Here is a 14,985-nt window from a genome sequence, read left to right as displayed (position 1 = left end):
CCTTATCTATACGGCTCTTGTCACATGAAACAAACCGTCAACAATGGCTCAGAATGTAGCTTGCATGTACAACTCAGCAGCATCTATGAATACCACATATCTTGTTCTTAGAAGAGCACCAGCCAGTGGAAAATTCTTCTACACAGTTATAGCATTAAATCAAAAACCACTGCTCAGAAATGCAGACCATGGTCAGACATTTCCAGGTCACTGCAGAATGTGGATGTTCATGTTCAAGCATACAATCTACAGTATTTTTTTATTATTACTTTTACTGATATCAGAACTAATTTTTTTTTTAAATTTCTCACAACCCCCAGGTTCAACAAAGGAATAACTTTATTGGGGACTCTGCCAATGATGAGTTCTGCAGAGAAGGCAAACATAACCCAGCTGTGCCTAGCCCTCCCTGCTGTCCGCATTAGTGGTTTTATGCTCCACTTTCAGCTCTTCTACATTCTCAGGCCAGACTGTACATTAGCTATGGAAAGACTGTGATGCCGCCATCTTGTACTGTGTGTCGGCTTTTCCAAAAGTTTCTGATTAACTGTACTTTTAAAAAGAGACAGCCATCTTAATCTTCCATTATGTCAGCCAATGTGCCAAAAATAAACACGGCTCTTGGGAAATACAGTGCTATATGACTTCAGGCTTTAAGTGATGTTTGTAAGGACTTGGCAAAGGGTTTCTCAGTGGTTCCAAGTACTTTCTATCCTCAACAAGCTTTACCAAAGCCATAACATGAAAAAGCTACAGCTGATCCAGGGTCAGCTTATGTAGACAGAAATGATTCATTAGGAGCAGGCAATGATCCACTAGCACAGAAGCCCAGGCTACTTTTCCACTCTTTGTTTGTTTAGCTGAGGTGTATTAATCATTACATCCAGGTCTAACTATGTCATTTCAAGAGAAATTGGAAATCCTGCTGGACAGAGAATCTCCGGGACCAGTACTACCCTGACAATACATGATTCCAGCAAGCATAAAGCATCTTCCAGACTTCTCTGTTCAAAACTGCCTGGGACTGTGACTCACAGATGCCTGCGGTGGAGCTCCATGATCTTGTCCTGGAGTGCCTCCTGGTTTGGCAGCACCTTGTTCATCTTCAGGAACTCCCTGTCCGCCATGTCGTCATAATCACCTATCTCCGCTGTCGGGGCGAAGGAAGGGCAACAAAAGCATTGTGAAAAAATTAGATATTAGGTACCCGGTACCACAGCCGTCGTTTTACTCTGACTTCACACTCCACCGATATTACTTTATAATTTGCAGTCAACCTTCCGACATACATATAAACCTACAGTCGCAGAAGATTCCATGTCTTGTAGAGCTTTTTTCCCCCCACTTTTTAATAATGGGTAGATGCTTCAATGATAGCAGTGACACACAGTGACAGGAATGTGCTAAAGGGCTTTAATACCCTCAACCGTCCATCGAACACTGGAGGACAGTCCCGATGCGTGCATCCAGCAGGGGAAGGTACTCACACTGTACCAGGTGAGAGGCGACGAGGGCCGCAGTGCTGTCCGAGCAGATCAACCTGCCCTCGATAAGATCTCTCTTCACCTGCAGGGCAAACAGGTACCTGCAGGAATACCACAGATCAATGTACAAGCACAAAAACAAGGATCTGTTATTACAATGGCAAAAAGAATAAATGTATGGAAGTGCAATCTGGAATCAATACATCTCAGTGTACATCGATATGAAATGCTACGAACGTCTGAAGTTTAATTAAATCAGGGTACTGCCGACCTGGTGTTCTCCTCCTGCAGTTGGCCAGGGTCGGGGGGAAAGAACTTGACTGACAACCTGAAGGTTGTGTTCGGGGGCCCTGCGGCAAATGCACACAACTTTACAACACATCCAGCGCAGTCTTACAAGACAGCAGTAATAAAAGAAATGGGAAAAAAGGAAGGAGTGTGGGAAGAAAAGGAAAAAACTTGCCCTTCACTTACTTCTCACTTGTTTCACAATGAGCTTCATTGGTTCCAGCCAAGCCTGAAAGGACAAGAGCACTGTGACATGAATTCGCCAGTATGAACTTAATCTCATAGTCTGTATAGAAAAATGAGTGCGTTGTTGATGCTGCCTGCCTGTCCGTGATGCGCTTGAATGCGCCGCTCTAGTGAAAAGCTCAGGTCACAATGAGGACAACAACCGAACACTGTGCAGGAAGTCTGCCTCCACGGCTCGTGCCAAGGGCTTTAACTGCAAACAATGATGCTGCTGTGAAAGAGGGCAGCAAGGCCTGGTTCGGAATATGTGGCCTAAAAGGGAGAGGTGACAGTATGAATGACACCGAGGAGGAGGAGAGGAAGGGGGGCAGCATGCGTCAACAGTATGTAAATGACAGTGAGGAGGAGAAGGAGGGGGAAGAGGAGAAGAGGGGCTAGATGTGTCAACGGTATGCGACTGATGGTGAGGACCAGGAGGACGAGGAGGAGATGGGGAGGGATGTGTCAGCACTATGAAAATTACATCAAGGCGGATGAGGAGGAAGAGCAGGAGGAGAGGGGCTGGATGTGTCGATTGTTTGCGATTGATGTTGAGGAAGAAGAGGAGGAGGAGGAGCTGGCTGTGGGCCTGATGGCTGTGTAGGCCGGACAGTGACACAGCGGGAGGGGAGGGAGGGTTAGCGGCAGGCCGAGCTGCGGGGCTGCACGGTGGAGGCCCTTCTTCCTCCCCACATCTGGGTCTGGTTGAGTGAGGAATGCACCTCTCGTCACAGAGGCTCTGAACCTCCCCTCAGACCCAGCCCGAACCAACAAGGCCACGCACGGAGCGTCGCACCGACCTTCCCAATTTGCTCAACCAGGAAACAGTGCACACACTTTGGCTTCACACACAGAAACATACCAGTGCCCTTATTTGTGGTGAGGTGGTCTTTGTGAACCAAGTAAACCTTTACATTGTGAATACGCTCCTGAACAATTTATACCAAACCGCTCACAGGCTTAGCGAGAGGATATGGGAAAAGGAGGGGAGGGCTGCATCTATCTATGCATCTGTTCTATCGGAACGTTTTTCATATCATGCGGGTGGTGCTTGAAAGCCCCTGATGTCTGGCCAAAGCGTACTGCTAGCAGTCCAGAAAGTAAGCTTCTCTCGGACCTCTAAGCCTTTTTTTGGCCTGAAGCGGCCTTCGTGGAATTCCCCACTGTAAATGCTATACATCAGTCTGCAATTCACATCCGTATATCTTCTGTTTCTCCCTTTTATCCCAGAGTTTTTTTTCAGTCCGCTTGATACTTGTTATTTTAGTCACACCAGGTTTTTGAGTCTTCACTAAAGCTTTCTGAACCAGACATGCTTTGTCTGGATCAGAACAGCTACGTTCCACTAGGGAGAAGGAAAGCTTTGTCTGAAGTACAGTAAAATGTTTAACAATGGTATAAGACAACAAAATAAATGTAGAATACTCAGTTTATCTATGAGGCAGTAGCGGTTTCTGCTTTGAGAAGAAACGGCACAGGAAGCTATATAATATGCCCACTGCACAAGCAGCTCGTCAGTTCATAGACTAATATCCCTGCATAGGCAACAGTTGCCTGCCAAGTCTTTTCGCTGTTACCTGATGGTGCTTTAGAGCTAAAAGGCTGTGTTCAAAGGTTATCAAGCTGTGTCACATAAATTTTTTTTTTTTTTCAAAATCGCAGCGGAAGTCATTTCAATTCCAAAGGGGACCTGTTCAGTTTCATCTGGCAGTTAAACCGTCCGGTCTTTGACGGCCAGATACATACCCAGTTCATCTTCATGGTCATGAACTCCAGGCCAAAGTAGTCGCTCTCGATGAGGTTGCATCTTTTAAACACCTCGGACAGGAGCATTTGACCGTCAGCCTTGGTCTGGGGGGAAAGAGAGAACGGGAGAAGGGTGCATAAAGAGGGTTATTACTGGAGGACGGAGTGTAGCACAGTGGGTAAGGAACTGGGTTTGTAACCGAAACGTCGCAGGTTCGATTCCTGGGGAAGGACACTGCCGTTGTACCCTTGAGCAAGGTACTTAACCTGCATTGCTTCAGTATATATCCAGCTGTATAAATGGATACAATGTAAAATGCTATGTAAAAGTTGTGTAAGTCGCTCTGGATAAGAGCGTCTGCTAAATGCCTGTAATGTAATGTAATGTTATTATGCTTGTTTTCAGGTTTCCTATTCTCAACACAGATCTTTGGACACTGCCATTTGCTTAGCTTACATTTAATACACCAGTCAGAGTGACATGTGTAAAGAGGCAGGTTAAATTAGATTAAAAAAACCTTTCACAGTGAACACATATTATCCGCAATGAACATTCATTGAAAGACTAGATAATGGTCGCCAGATAGTGGTGAGTAATTCTTCCGTTTCACTGCATTTCACTGGCAGTATGAGGCAGGGGATTTGCATACTGTGGAACAGGACCTGCCAGTGGGTCATGAATGGGGCCGAGATCCATCACAATTTCCATGTAATATTTCTTTTAACACTTTCACACTTCCCTACACTGCTTACAGTGCGCATGCAGTTGTTTTGTTAAAAACATTTTGGTTCTATATCTGAATGTAGCCTATGTTAGGCTACATTTTCAACAAGAAGTGGGTCAAAGAAAAAATGTACTTGGAATTTTCGGCAACCACTGGTGCAAAAGCTCCAAGAACCAGGGCAGAAACCCTTTGTTGCCACCCTGATGGTGCTACCCTGTGGTTATTGAGGGCGTTTCCGTGGGCTGGGTTAATCAAAGAGTCTAATGCTGTGTTCACAAGAAAACAACCTGACAAGGACGAAATCTGGTTCAGCTTAGCACTACAACGCTCCAGGGTTTGTTTCTACTAAAAGGAGGACTAATTGCAATTTACAGAAAATCCTAGCTTGTGAATTTTTATACATAAATTATAGATGAAAACATCTGGCGTTAATGTAAAACAGGGTTTTAAAAAATCTCTGGTTTGCTTTAACGAAAACTAATTTCTGCCCATCCACAGTACCCAAAAGTTAGCAAGAAGAACGGTGCTGAGTGACTTGCATGTCAACATCAATGCATACACATATTACACAGTTACTGTAACCCAGTTTTGAAAATTGTCAGCAAAGCTGACATATCTTATATATCTTGTATATACATATATCTTATATGACAAGCACGCAGCTACATCAGCCTTTCAGGGTTATACTGTAGATATCTATGGTAGAATGTGAGTAGTGAACCATCACCTGCATTTACGCTTCTGCGCAGATGGCCATAGATGTGATTAAAAGATAATCCCTATCAAACGGCAATACAAGCTCAATCAGAGTCCATTAAATACTTCCAGAGAACAATCTGGCTGGGCGATTTTTCCTGCAGATCTCTCCGAGGGGGAAACTCACGCAGCTAATGTTGCCTGACCGCCTGCAAAACAAAACCAACGGCTCCGCGTGGCGCAATCGGCGTGGACGTGAGGGAGCGTTTCATTTCACTGGAAAACCGCTTAATCCTTCACAACACTGAGCGTGACACATTAAAAAAATTGCAATCTGTATAAATGCTTTAATTGTTCCTGGCTGGGTAGATTGGGCAGGAAGACAATCACTTCCATCCCCTGCCCCCAGATTGGGCATAAACGGAAAGATTCGGTTAGGATGCCAGTAGTCCCGTTGGCTGTGGGGAGACAGGCAGCCATGCTGCATTCCTGACGCTCACGGTGCATGACTTACCCCAGACTGGCAGTCATATTTGGCATATATTTAGCCAGGACCTTCAGAAAAACACCACTATATTAAACCTACCAAACGTCATTCGCTCCCAGTGGGTTTCTCCATGACAGATCTGCAGATATAATTACCTCATTTTAAGGTGTTAGAACAAGCAGTGCTTCGGCAAAAAGATTTATGCCATTAACCCAACTGCCGTTTCAAAACTTACACCTTGGCACATTTGAAAGTAATTACTGAAAAAAACAACACTTTGTAGCCAATTTGTCTGCAGGGGTAGAACGTGTGCGCATGACGTAACTGTAATCGACTCCAATAATACTTCACCTTTCCGTGGAAGTGACACATAAGTGTTAAATATTTTTTAAAAGATTTTTTGTGCTCAGTGAGCTATAACTAGTAGATAAGGATTAACCTGAGAGAGCAAACCTGGCTAACCCTCAAAACAATGATCACGAGTTCACAGATACTGACTACACAAATAAGACTAACCCCCTAATATGATATTGCACTAAAAGCCTTGGAATCAAAAAAAAAAAAAAAAAAAACCAGGTAGCGGGGTTCATACTATAGCATTTAGCCTGGACAAACATTTTCCCAGAGCAGGCTGGTTAGCACAGCATATGACCCAAGCCTGCACAAAGGGAGGGAAAATGAGTCTAGATTGGAAAATAATCTACCGCTGCAGTGACTCAGTCCACAAGCTCAGAACTGTGGGAGTGTCAAAATATTATTTGACTTAATAACCTGAGGCCTTTCACTCCCTTTGATATGATAACGGTGAGCGGTGCTCCAGTCGCTGAGGCACATGTGGGAAAGCTTTCGCTTGTAAAGGAGGGGCAGGTTCTTGGCTGAATAAGGAAGAAATTGAGCATTTCCTTTAGGAGCTAGAATATCTACGCAAATCAGCCAAGATGATTTTATGCCCATTATGGCAGTATTCACAAATACAAAGCTGTGTGAATTTCCCATATGAGAGATGGAGAAAGTACCGCTGCAAATGGTTTTGGGTATTGCGGGAATGGTTTTACATTGGCTGTGCTATGGCTTTGGTAGGGATGGTTTTTACCAGTGAAGGATAAATTCTTGACACCCAGGAATAATAACGGTTAAAGACACAGAAGATACACACACAAGTGTGGAGACCACCAGCAAATATATTTGAGTTAAACTAACTTTACAGCTGTAACTGAACACTCCCATTTGACTTTTTAAATTTTACAGTAGCAGTGATGTGTTGAGACTTGCACACAGCACGACGCATGGTGCAATGGCCTCTGCTTATTCATGGCACTGAAAGTTCCCAGACACCCACCCTTCCAGCGCACTGAAGCCTCCACCCCAGAAGATTCCTCAAAGGTTATTAGACAAATATGTCTCGGGAACTTAGCCTCTAATGGCGTCACGCGATTCGACGACAGTTACAAGATTTCTCCGAGACGGAATGAGCCGGACACACGGTGTCCTGTCAGATCTCCATCAATGAGACCAGCGAACCTCCCTCTGGACAAAACAACAGCTTCCTCTGTGCGGTCTTAAATGTGCCCATTTACTGCAAACAGACAATCATTCATTTCCCCTCGGACTGCGTTCAGCGAACGCCCCCCCCCCACCCCCCCCGCCCTTACAGAGAAGCGCTGCCACGCCACATCATAAAGACCCAAGGCCAGGTTTATGTCATAAACATGACGGCCACGAAAACACCAGCGAGGATTTAACCAAGACAGATGATAAGCAAAGACGGAGAACACGCACTGGTTCTAATTTGACATAAACAGAAAGTCGGGAAGGGAACTGGCATGCAAGCGATGCAAAGCCTCTCTACGTGACATGGTGAATTTTCCATTTCAAGCATTTCCACGAATTAATTCCATCTAGGAGGGTGCAATGCGCTACAGGGGAACTTGTTGATACCAGATCAGGCAAACACAATAATGCACATAGTCGTGTAAAACAGCTTTCTGTGTCACCAACCCAGAAACTTTTCATCCAGCGTGCAGCTAGGTAAGCATGGTTGTAACTGAATTTTTCTTCCACACTAGATTACCTTTTCTCTGACACAGCATTATGTCAAATTCATTCTAAAAGCATGAGTTGAAGATAGTTATATGTAATATATACAATGCCCTGCACTATCAGATAAACATGAAATGTGCAGATGTCATGGGTTTAATTTAAAACTGCTGAATGATACACTGTCTCCGTAAGACACTGAATCCTAATAATCGCACAATAAATCTCACCTCTACTAAAGAACATATGGAACGTTCACAGTATTTATCATTAAAAATTGTGTGTAAAAATAATAGTAGACAAAGAAAAAAAATGTATACACACACATAAAAAATAAAAATCCATAAATGGACTTAATAACCTTCTTATATCACTGTAATTTTAGTATTTCACAAGTTGTTGAAAATAATTTCCATTTCGTAACTCTATTACTAATAACAGTTTAAGCTGTTTTCAGAAACGGCTCATTTCTTTAAGCATTGCTATTCGATGATGATGAGTGTCATTAGCATTCCTGTGGTGTACTGGTGTGCTGTATTCCAGTGAACGTCTGGCTCACACTCGCACCATGTAGACTGATGAATGTGGCCTGGCTGATACAGCTCCTCTGGAGACAGCTGGTGACAAGGGGCTTGTCAGCAGATAACATGGAGGCTAATCAGGCTTACTGTTACCTGTAACCTCCACTTAAGCTGGCTGACACTGTGGACAGGGCATTATTGACCAAATGCTCCAGCCTGAGGTATCGCCTCAAAACGCGACGTACTTGGAGCATCACAACCAACTTCAACTTTCAACACATTCCATTTTTTTCATATTTACACTGCATTTTCCTGATGTTCCTGATGAGGAACCCTTTAATTATTCCCACTGATAGACTATTTACCTGCTATATTCTCATATATTACGTTACAAAAACATTGGCACGATATTTGAAAATATATTCCAATTTGCAATTGATTTCCCGCAGCAAGCTCAAACCAAATCCTGCCAATTTCACCTTCAGCTGCATGTCAGGTCAGAAGAAATCATACTCAAGGCACTGAAGGGACCTGCCCTTATATATATGCAAACACAGCCAATGCACACCGATTATATACAGGACAGACTAATGTCTGAGATGGGTCTGCAGCAGGAAAAGGTGAAAGAGCAAAAGTTCTGTGGGCAGCCTCATCTAAGAAGAAGAAAAAACACTGAGCAATCTGGACGATGACTCTCGGATTTGCTGCCAGCTCTATCCCCATCCCTTATGCCTCAGGCACTAATATGCCACACTAATTGCAATGTATGGCATGATTAAAAACGGGATGGGGGGGGGGAGGGGTGGCAACAACTGCAAACATCCCAGGCAGGGACTTTTGTAAATGTCAGTTGGAGCACGTCTCCGCGAACTTCGGATTGCTCTTCCTGCTCAATACTGACGTCGCGACATCCGCTCTTTCCAGCTCACGCCCACGTGCTGGGCAGGCCCAGAGCTTGCATGCGTCACGACTCGAGCACACAGTAGGGCTCTCATGTGTCCCTCCCTCTGTCCCACAGTCGTCTCCGAATGCTATGCAAGATCGATGGCATAGATAAACATGGAAAGCACTGTCAAACAGGCGGTTACCGAGCCAGATGAGACATAGGCCTACATTTATTCAAAGAATCCCATTATACATTCCAACTTATTCCACCAATTCGTCCCCTCTTGACAACTTGCTACACATTTACTGAAAGTTGGCCTAATTCGAACAGAATGCCACGGTCTGTAAATTATACAAGTCATCATAAGCACCATTCCATACTGTGTTTCTCAAGTCTGATATCAAAAACCATTTACCACTAGGTGGAAAACCAATTATTGAATGGTCTGCTGATATAAAGTTTTTCCATGACAAAGTGAATATAAGAGGTTCTCATAAATAATATCCTGAAGATACACAGCTTATTCTTGACATTTACACACCGGTAAGGTCTGCAGACACACCTATGGAGTTGGACAGCTGCCAAAATGAGTCACAACACTAAATGCAGATTCAATAATTGCATACACAAATCAAGTTTTAGATCCTTTTAGTTGCAAATTTTCATTTTGCACTTGCAATCTGACTGCATTTTAAAATCTTATTGCTCAATCACAGAATGTTTTGGCAGCGATCTACCTCCATATAGCTACACCTGGATGTTCCAAGTCAAGCCTCCAGGACATCCCTTCCAAGTCACACTATTCATAATAATTCATATGCTTCAATATAAACACTGCTTATATAATTTATTTGATAACTATTTAGTTTACAAAGTCATGGGACAGGCTATGGAACGACAAAATGAAAAGGTTGCAATAGGATTTCCCAATACGCAACACTAAACTGACGTTATTAAAGGAGTACCATGGTGGTTGAACGTGACACTTCCCAGTTGTCTTCAGGCAACAACAAAACAAATGTGCATAATTTTTTTATTCTTCAGTCATTTCAATGTACTTTAAAACGTATTTTTCTAAGCCTAAATTTCCCACTATAAAAATTCACCCGAACCGTCTGGGCGTGGTAATGAGAACTGTCAGTTAGCTATGATTGACAGACCGTTCCCCGTTACCATAGCTACCCCCATGATACGCGCTCTCTTTGGGAGGCTGAATTTTCACAACCTAGCTAGCTTAGTAGTATATCAAGTATCGATAGATAGCTAAGGTAAGGACGTTGACTTGTATCCAGTTACAATTTTTGCTATCTAGCTAGCCAAGTTAAGATAAAAGCACAACTATAACGTCCTCATAAAAGCGAACTAGCAAGCTAACGTTATCGATAACATTGCCTTATGAAAGCAAACCTCCTAGCTAGCTAACGTTAGCTAGCTAGCTAAATGAATATAACCAGAAATAATCTAAAGGAACTCTAATTTAAGTGAACCTAACGTTAGTCAAATATTTGCATTGTCTGAACAGCAGGATGGTGTGTCCTGTCAGATTTCTTTACGGGGCGTGGAAGTAGGAGTGGTTACTGTATTCGTGACGTAGAAAAATGACAACTTTCTCAACCGGTTGAAAATGGGATGATGAATTTAAAACGCATATTTCTCCAAAAATACAGAACGGACATATTTAATACTTTGCTCATTGTGTTTCTTCAATGCCTCTTGTGCAAATAGCACATAAAACAGAGAAAGTGTGAAAATCACCATGGTACTCCTTTAAACTATGTTTACAGCACACATTGTTTATGCACACATCTTAGCCACATTAACACTTCACATTGCTAGACTACACACTACAGGCATACACTTACAGTAGCATACAACTGTCATACACACAAATTGTAAGGAATAGCCTGAAAAAATTGATAGCAACATGGTTTTTTCTTTATAGTTCTGGAAATTAATAACTGAAAATAATGCAATATTCTGGCTACACCATAACTGGCTGAAGGGGACTTGTATTTTGTAATACTGCGCTTGTGTGCATAAGTAGTAGAGTGTTTTAAAAGACAGATGTCAGCAAAGCAGTCTATATTCACATACTACAGTACGCCAAATTTAATCCTTATAGAATTACTTGATCCAACAAGCAAAGATCCAACGCTAACAATCATTTGTCAAACCTGATGCTGCTACAAGTATTTTGTTCCATTTATGACCTCAATTTCCTTAAAAGGAATATGTCCCTGAAATACTGAACACCAGGTTCAACTTATTTTCCTTTTCCGACTTCCAAAGGCAAAAAAATGCCTTGTGGGTTTTCTGTTAAATGTAAGTGAATATATTCCAGTCATATTCAGGAGGGATCTGCTATAAGTTGGCTGTAATGTCTTTAATAACAGTGTACAGTGCTGCGAAAAATTATTTGCCCCCTTCCCGATTTCTGCTTATTGCATATTTGTCACACAGAATGGTTTCAGATCTTTAGACAAAATGTAATATTAGACAAAGGGATACTGAGTAAACAGAAACATGATTTTAAATTGTTTCATTTATTTAATGAAAAACGTTAACACCCATATCACCCATGTGAAAAAATTAATTGCCCCCTTAATTATTCAATCAACCAGTTAACCAAATTTAATAGATAATTAGATTCAGCTGATTGAACACAGCAAGGCTTAGCCTAATTGCAGCCATTCCTGTTCAATCTAAACTTCACTCAGTGAACTTTACAATAGTTTTTACAAGCACACTATGCGACAATAAAAGGAAATTCCAGAAGAGATGAGAAAAAACAAGACCAGGTTAAAGCCTAGTATATGGCTGGACCTAACACACGTGATCCGGCCGACCAATGGTGTGACTTCATAACTCACCCGACCAATGGTGTAACTTCATCACTCACTCAGTCAGACACAGACATTCGCGTTTGCAGGGCTGGCCCCGCTGTTGCGGTCCAGCCATAAATAAAGACTCTGCAAAGGTTTACAAAGCCATTTCTAAGGCGTGGGACTCTACAGGACCACACTGAGAGCCATTATCTCTAAATGAAAAAACACTTGGATCAATGGTGAACCTTCCCAGGAGTTGCTGGCCCGGCAATATCTCCCCAAGGGCACAGCAAGAACTTATTCAGGAAGTCGCAAAAGATCCCAGAAGAGCATCCAAAGGACTGTAGGACTCTCCAGTCCTAGCTAAGGTCACTGTTCATGACTCCCCAATAAGAAAGAGACTGGGGAAAAAATGGGAATCATGGAAGAGTAACAAGGTGGAAACCACTGCTAACCAAGAGATTTGCAAAAGAGCACCTGGATGATCCTCAAATCTTGTGGGTTAATATTCAAAAGTTGAACTAAAAATATATTGCCAAAAATTTCATAATCAGTGTTAACAATCTTACCATCTTATTCAGAAATTACATGTAACTATACTTCTGAACCATAATTCAAAATGATTAGAAATCAAGATCTATGGTGTGATCAAGCCATAAAATTACATAAGATAATTTAAAATGTGTGCCAAAACAACATCCATTTGCTTACTGAACAAAATGAAAAACACAAATATATTTCAGGGGCCGAAGGCCCTGGCATACTACAATAGAATAGAACTCAGTCTATCTGAATTCCACGAAGGAAAGGATTGGCACAGAAATCCAACCGACTTACTTGTCACAACTTGTACCACCACTATAGCGAGCCATTTCAGGTGACAACACAAGGCAAACAGTGGAAAAAACATATTCTGTAAACAAGTATAAAATTAAGATGTTCAAATGTGCTGTCATAATTTCATTTTCAATTAATTCACATTATAATTGATATTAATCTGCCTAACACACTTCAGTGCCATTGACCATTAAAAAGGAAGTTTCCACTTATGAGAGGAACTGGAACATTTTAAAACAGAAGCAAGCAGTTCATCTATCAGCATAGCTGAATGTACGGCAACCGCGGTGAGATGGAAAGCTATTTACCTGGACTGGGGAGGAGGGGGGGTTGTTGACACATGTTGAAACTTCTTACTCTCCACCCTTTCCTGCCTAAAAAAAAAATATCTACACACTTCGCAGGAAGGACGATTTAACTGACTGTAACTTTTAATCAAAAGTGTGAAATTGCAATCATTAGCCAACCGTAAGCATTGTCTGTGCAGACTACACATCTGTGTTTGGCGTAAGAAGCATGGGCAAAGACAAGATAACACTCCCCTCTGGGATAAAGACCCTGACGAATCTTGTTCCCAGGAGATTCATTTGATAAGACCAAAGGCGAAAGTAAGGATAACTCTCCATGCAAAACTTGAAGAAATTCCACACAGCCACAACCACATTTCAACCAGCTCAGGTAAACTGACCACTGCTGCATAATATGGCACTAAGATTTATTTGCAGGTCCCTTACTGCAGGGGGTTAAAAGTCCAGTTGTTAAAATTCCATGGCAAAACTTCCTCAGGCTTGTTGCAGCCACCACCCCCCCCCCCCCCCCCCCCCCCCCCAATCCCTGAACGCATCAGACACAAGAGCTCTTTTAGCACCAGCGAGCACCCCCCCCCCTCCCCTCGACACCCCCCATGGTCCTCAGCACTGCTATTTATGAGCCTGTTTGCTGAAGCTGAATAAGGCACCCCCCCCACCCCCTCCTACTGATTTCTCACACTACGAGGTTCCACGTAACGCCACCCCCCCAAAGTTGGAGCAGCAAGGGCTGGCTGGGGCTGGGTCATGCTGGATAAAAGGGGCCTGTGTTCCTGGGCCTGGTCCCCCTGGCAGACGCTACCAGGCCGGGCTCTTCTGCTTGAAGCAGGGGGGGGGGGGTGTTGCTCAGTGCTCATGAGCATGCACTGCATCTGCAGAGACTGCTGTCTGGAGCAACAGCAGGCTGTTGTGAAGGCCCTGGTCCAGCTTCTATTCTCATTCATAGCACCGCTTCTATTTCTGACTGAAGTTCCTCTTACTGCAACCGCATCGGTGTCGATTCCGCGCAAGCCTGTCCGATACACAGTTTTCCCGACAAGTTGGCAGACACAGCGCCAGCCTGTTCGCAAACAGAGGATCACCAGAGACAAGAACAAATGTTTCCGCCGCCTTTGCCACCTGTCCCACTTTAAGCCGTTCGTGAAATCTATGGCGGTAGCTTCTAATGGGACTGCTGCCCAGGTGCAGGCTTGGAGAAATCTGGAAAATCCACAGCCACTTGGCTTTGACAGCGAGGCAGTTATTTGTGGCCTTGCTGCATGTTGTAACAAGGGCTTGGCAATTTGTACTCATGGGTGTACGCATATCACACTACAAGTAAACAGGATAGTCCATTTACATTCATGTGAAACAAGAGAAGGAATATGAGCCTTCTTCTGATCACTAAACATGATACTGCTCCAGGTGCCATTTTCCCACCGAGAAACAGGAATGCTCACCATATTCACACAATAACTTCACACAGCGAAAAATAAACCAATGTACCAGGATCTTTCCGATACTGACAAAATCAAAATATGTAACTAATAACATTCAATGAAGCATTAACCAGAGAGCCACAACTATCTTATCAGCTGTCTCAGCTCACCAGACTCAATCAACATTGGCGCATAACAGCAGCAGCGGCAGCGGCAGCATCTGCCTATTTCTTTAAGGAACATATGGACGCTGCCCCTGCTCTTGCCACCAGAATGCTCTGGTTGATTAAGGGATTCTCATTCTCTCTGAGCAGTGTGCGGGGGCTTGTGGACAGCATCAATCACAGCCGTTTCTTCCAAACTGCACATCTCTGGGAAATAGCTGACAAGGGACACTAGATTTTTTTTTATACAGCGCCTTCACGGTTCAGAATTAATGTGGTTGAAAATTACTGCGCTCGAGCGGTCCGACTCGATAAAACAAACATGGACAATGATGGTT

General features: G+C 43.1%; 1 protein-coding gene across 6 annotated transcripts in view; it reads right to left on the bottom strand.

Moving 5' to 3' along the window:
• Positions 1–14,985, bottom strand: part of farp2 (FERM, RhoGEF and pleckstrin domain protein 2) — a 51,005-nt gene that overhangs the window by 23,418 nt on the left and 12,602 nt on the right. For all 6 annotated transcript variants that reach the window (XR_004764712.1, XM_035412684.1, XM_035412685.1 and 3 more), the window contains exons 3-7: positions 3,744–3,848; positions 1,959–2,001; positions 1,756–1,834; positions 1,488–1,585; positions 1,036–1,150 (exon numbers count right to left, since the gene is read on the bottom strand). Coding sequence is in view for 5 of the 6 variants with exons in the window: in XM_035412684.1 (XP_035268575.1) it covers positions 1,036–1,150; positions 1,488–1,585; positions 1,756–1,834; positions 1,959–2,001; positions 3,744–3,848 (440 nt within the window). In the remaining variant the exon portion in view is untranslated. The remainder of the gene's footprint in view (positions 1–1,035; positions 1,151–1,487; positions 1,586–1,755; positions 1,835–1,958; positions 2,002–3,743; positions 3,849–14,985) is intronic.

This window comes from Anguilla anguilla, chromosome 4 (assembly GCF_013347855.1).
Source record: "Anguilla anguilla isolate fAngAng1 chromosome 4, fAngAng1.pri, whole genome shotgun sequence".
Classification (NCBI taxonomy): Eukaryota; Metazoa; Chordata; class Actinopteri; order Anguilliformes; family Anguillidae; genus Anguilla; species Anguilla anguilla.
Note: the sequence above shows the minus strand (reverse complement) of the source record. Positions and strands in the feature narration are given on the sequence as shown.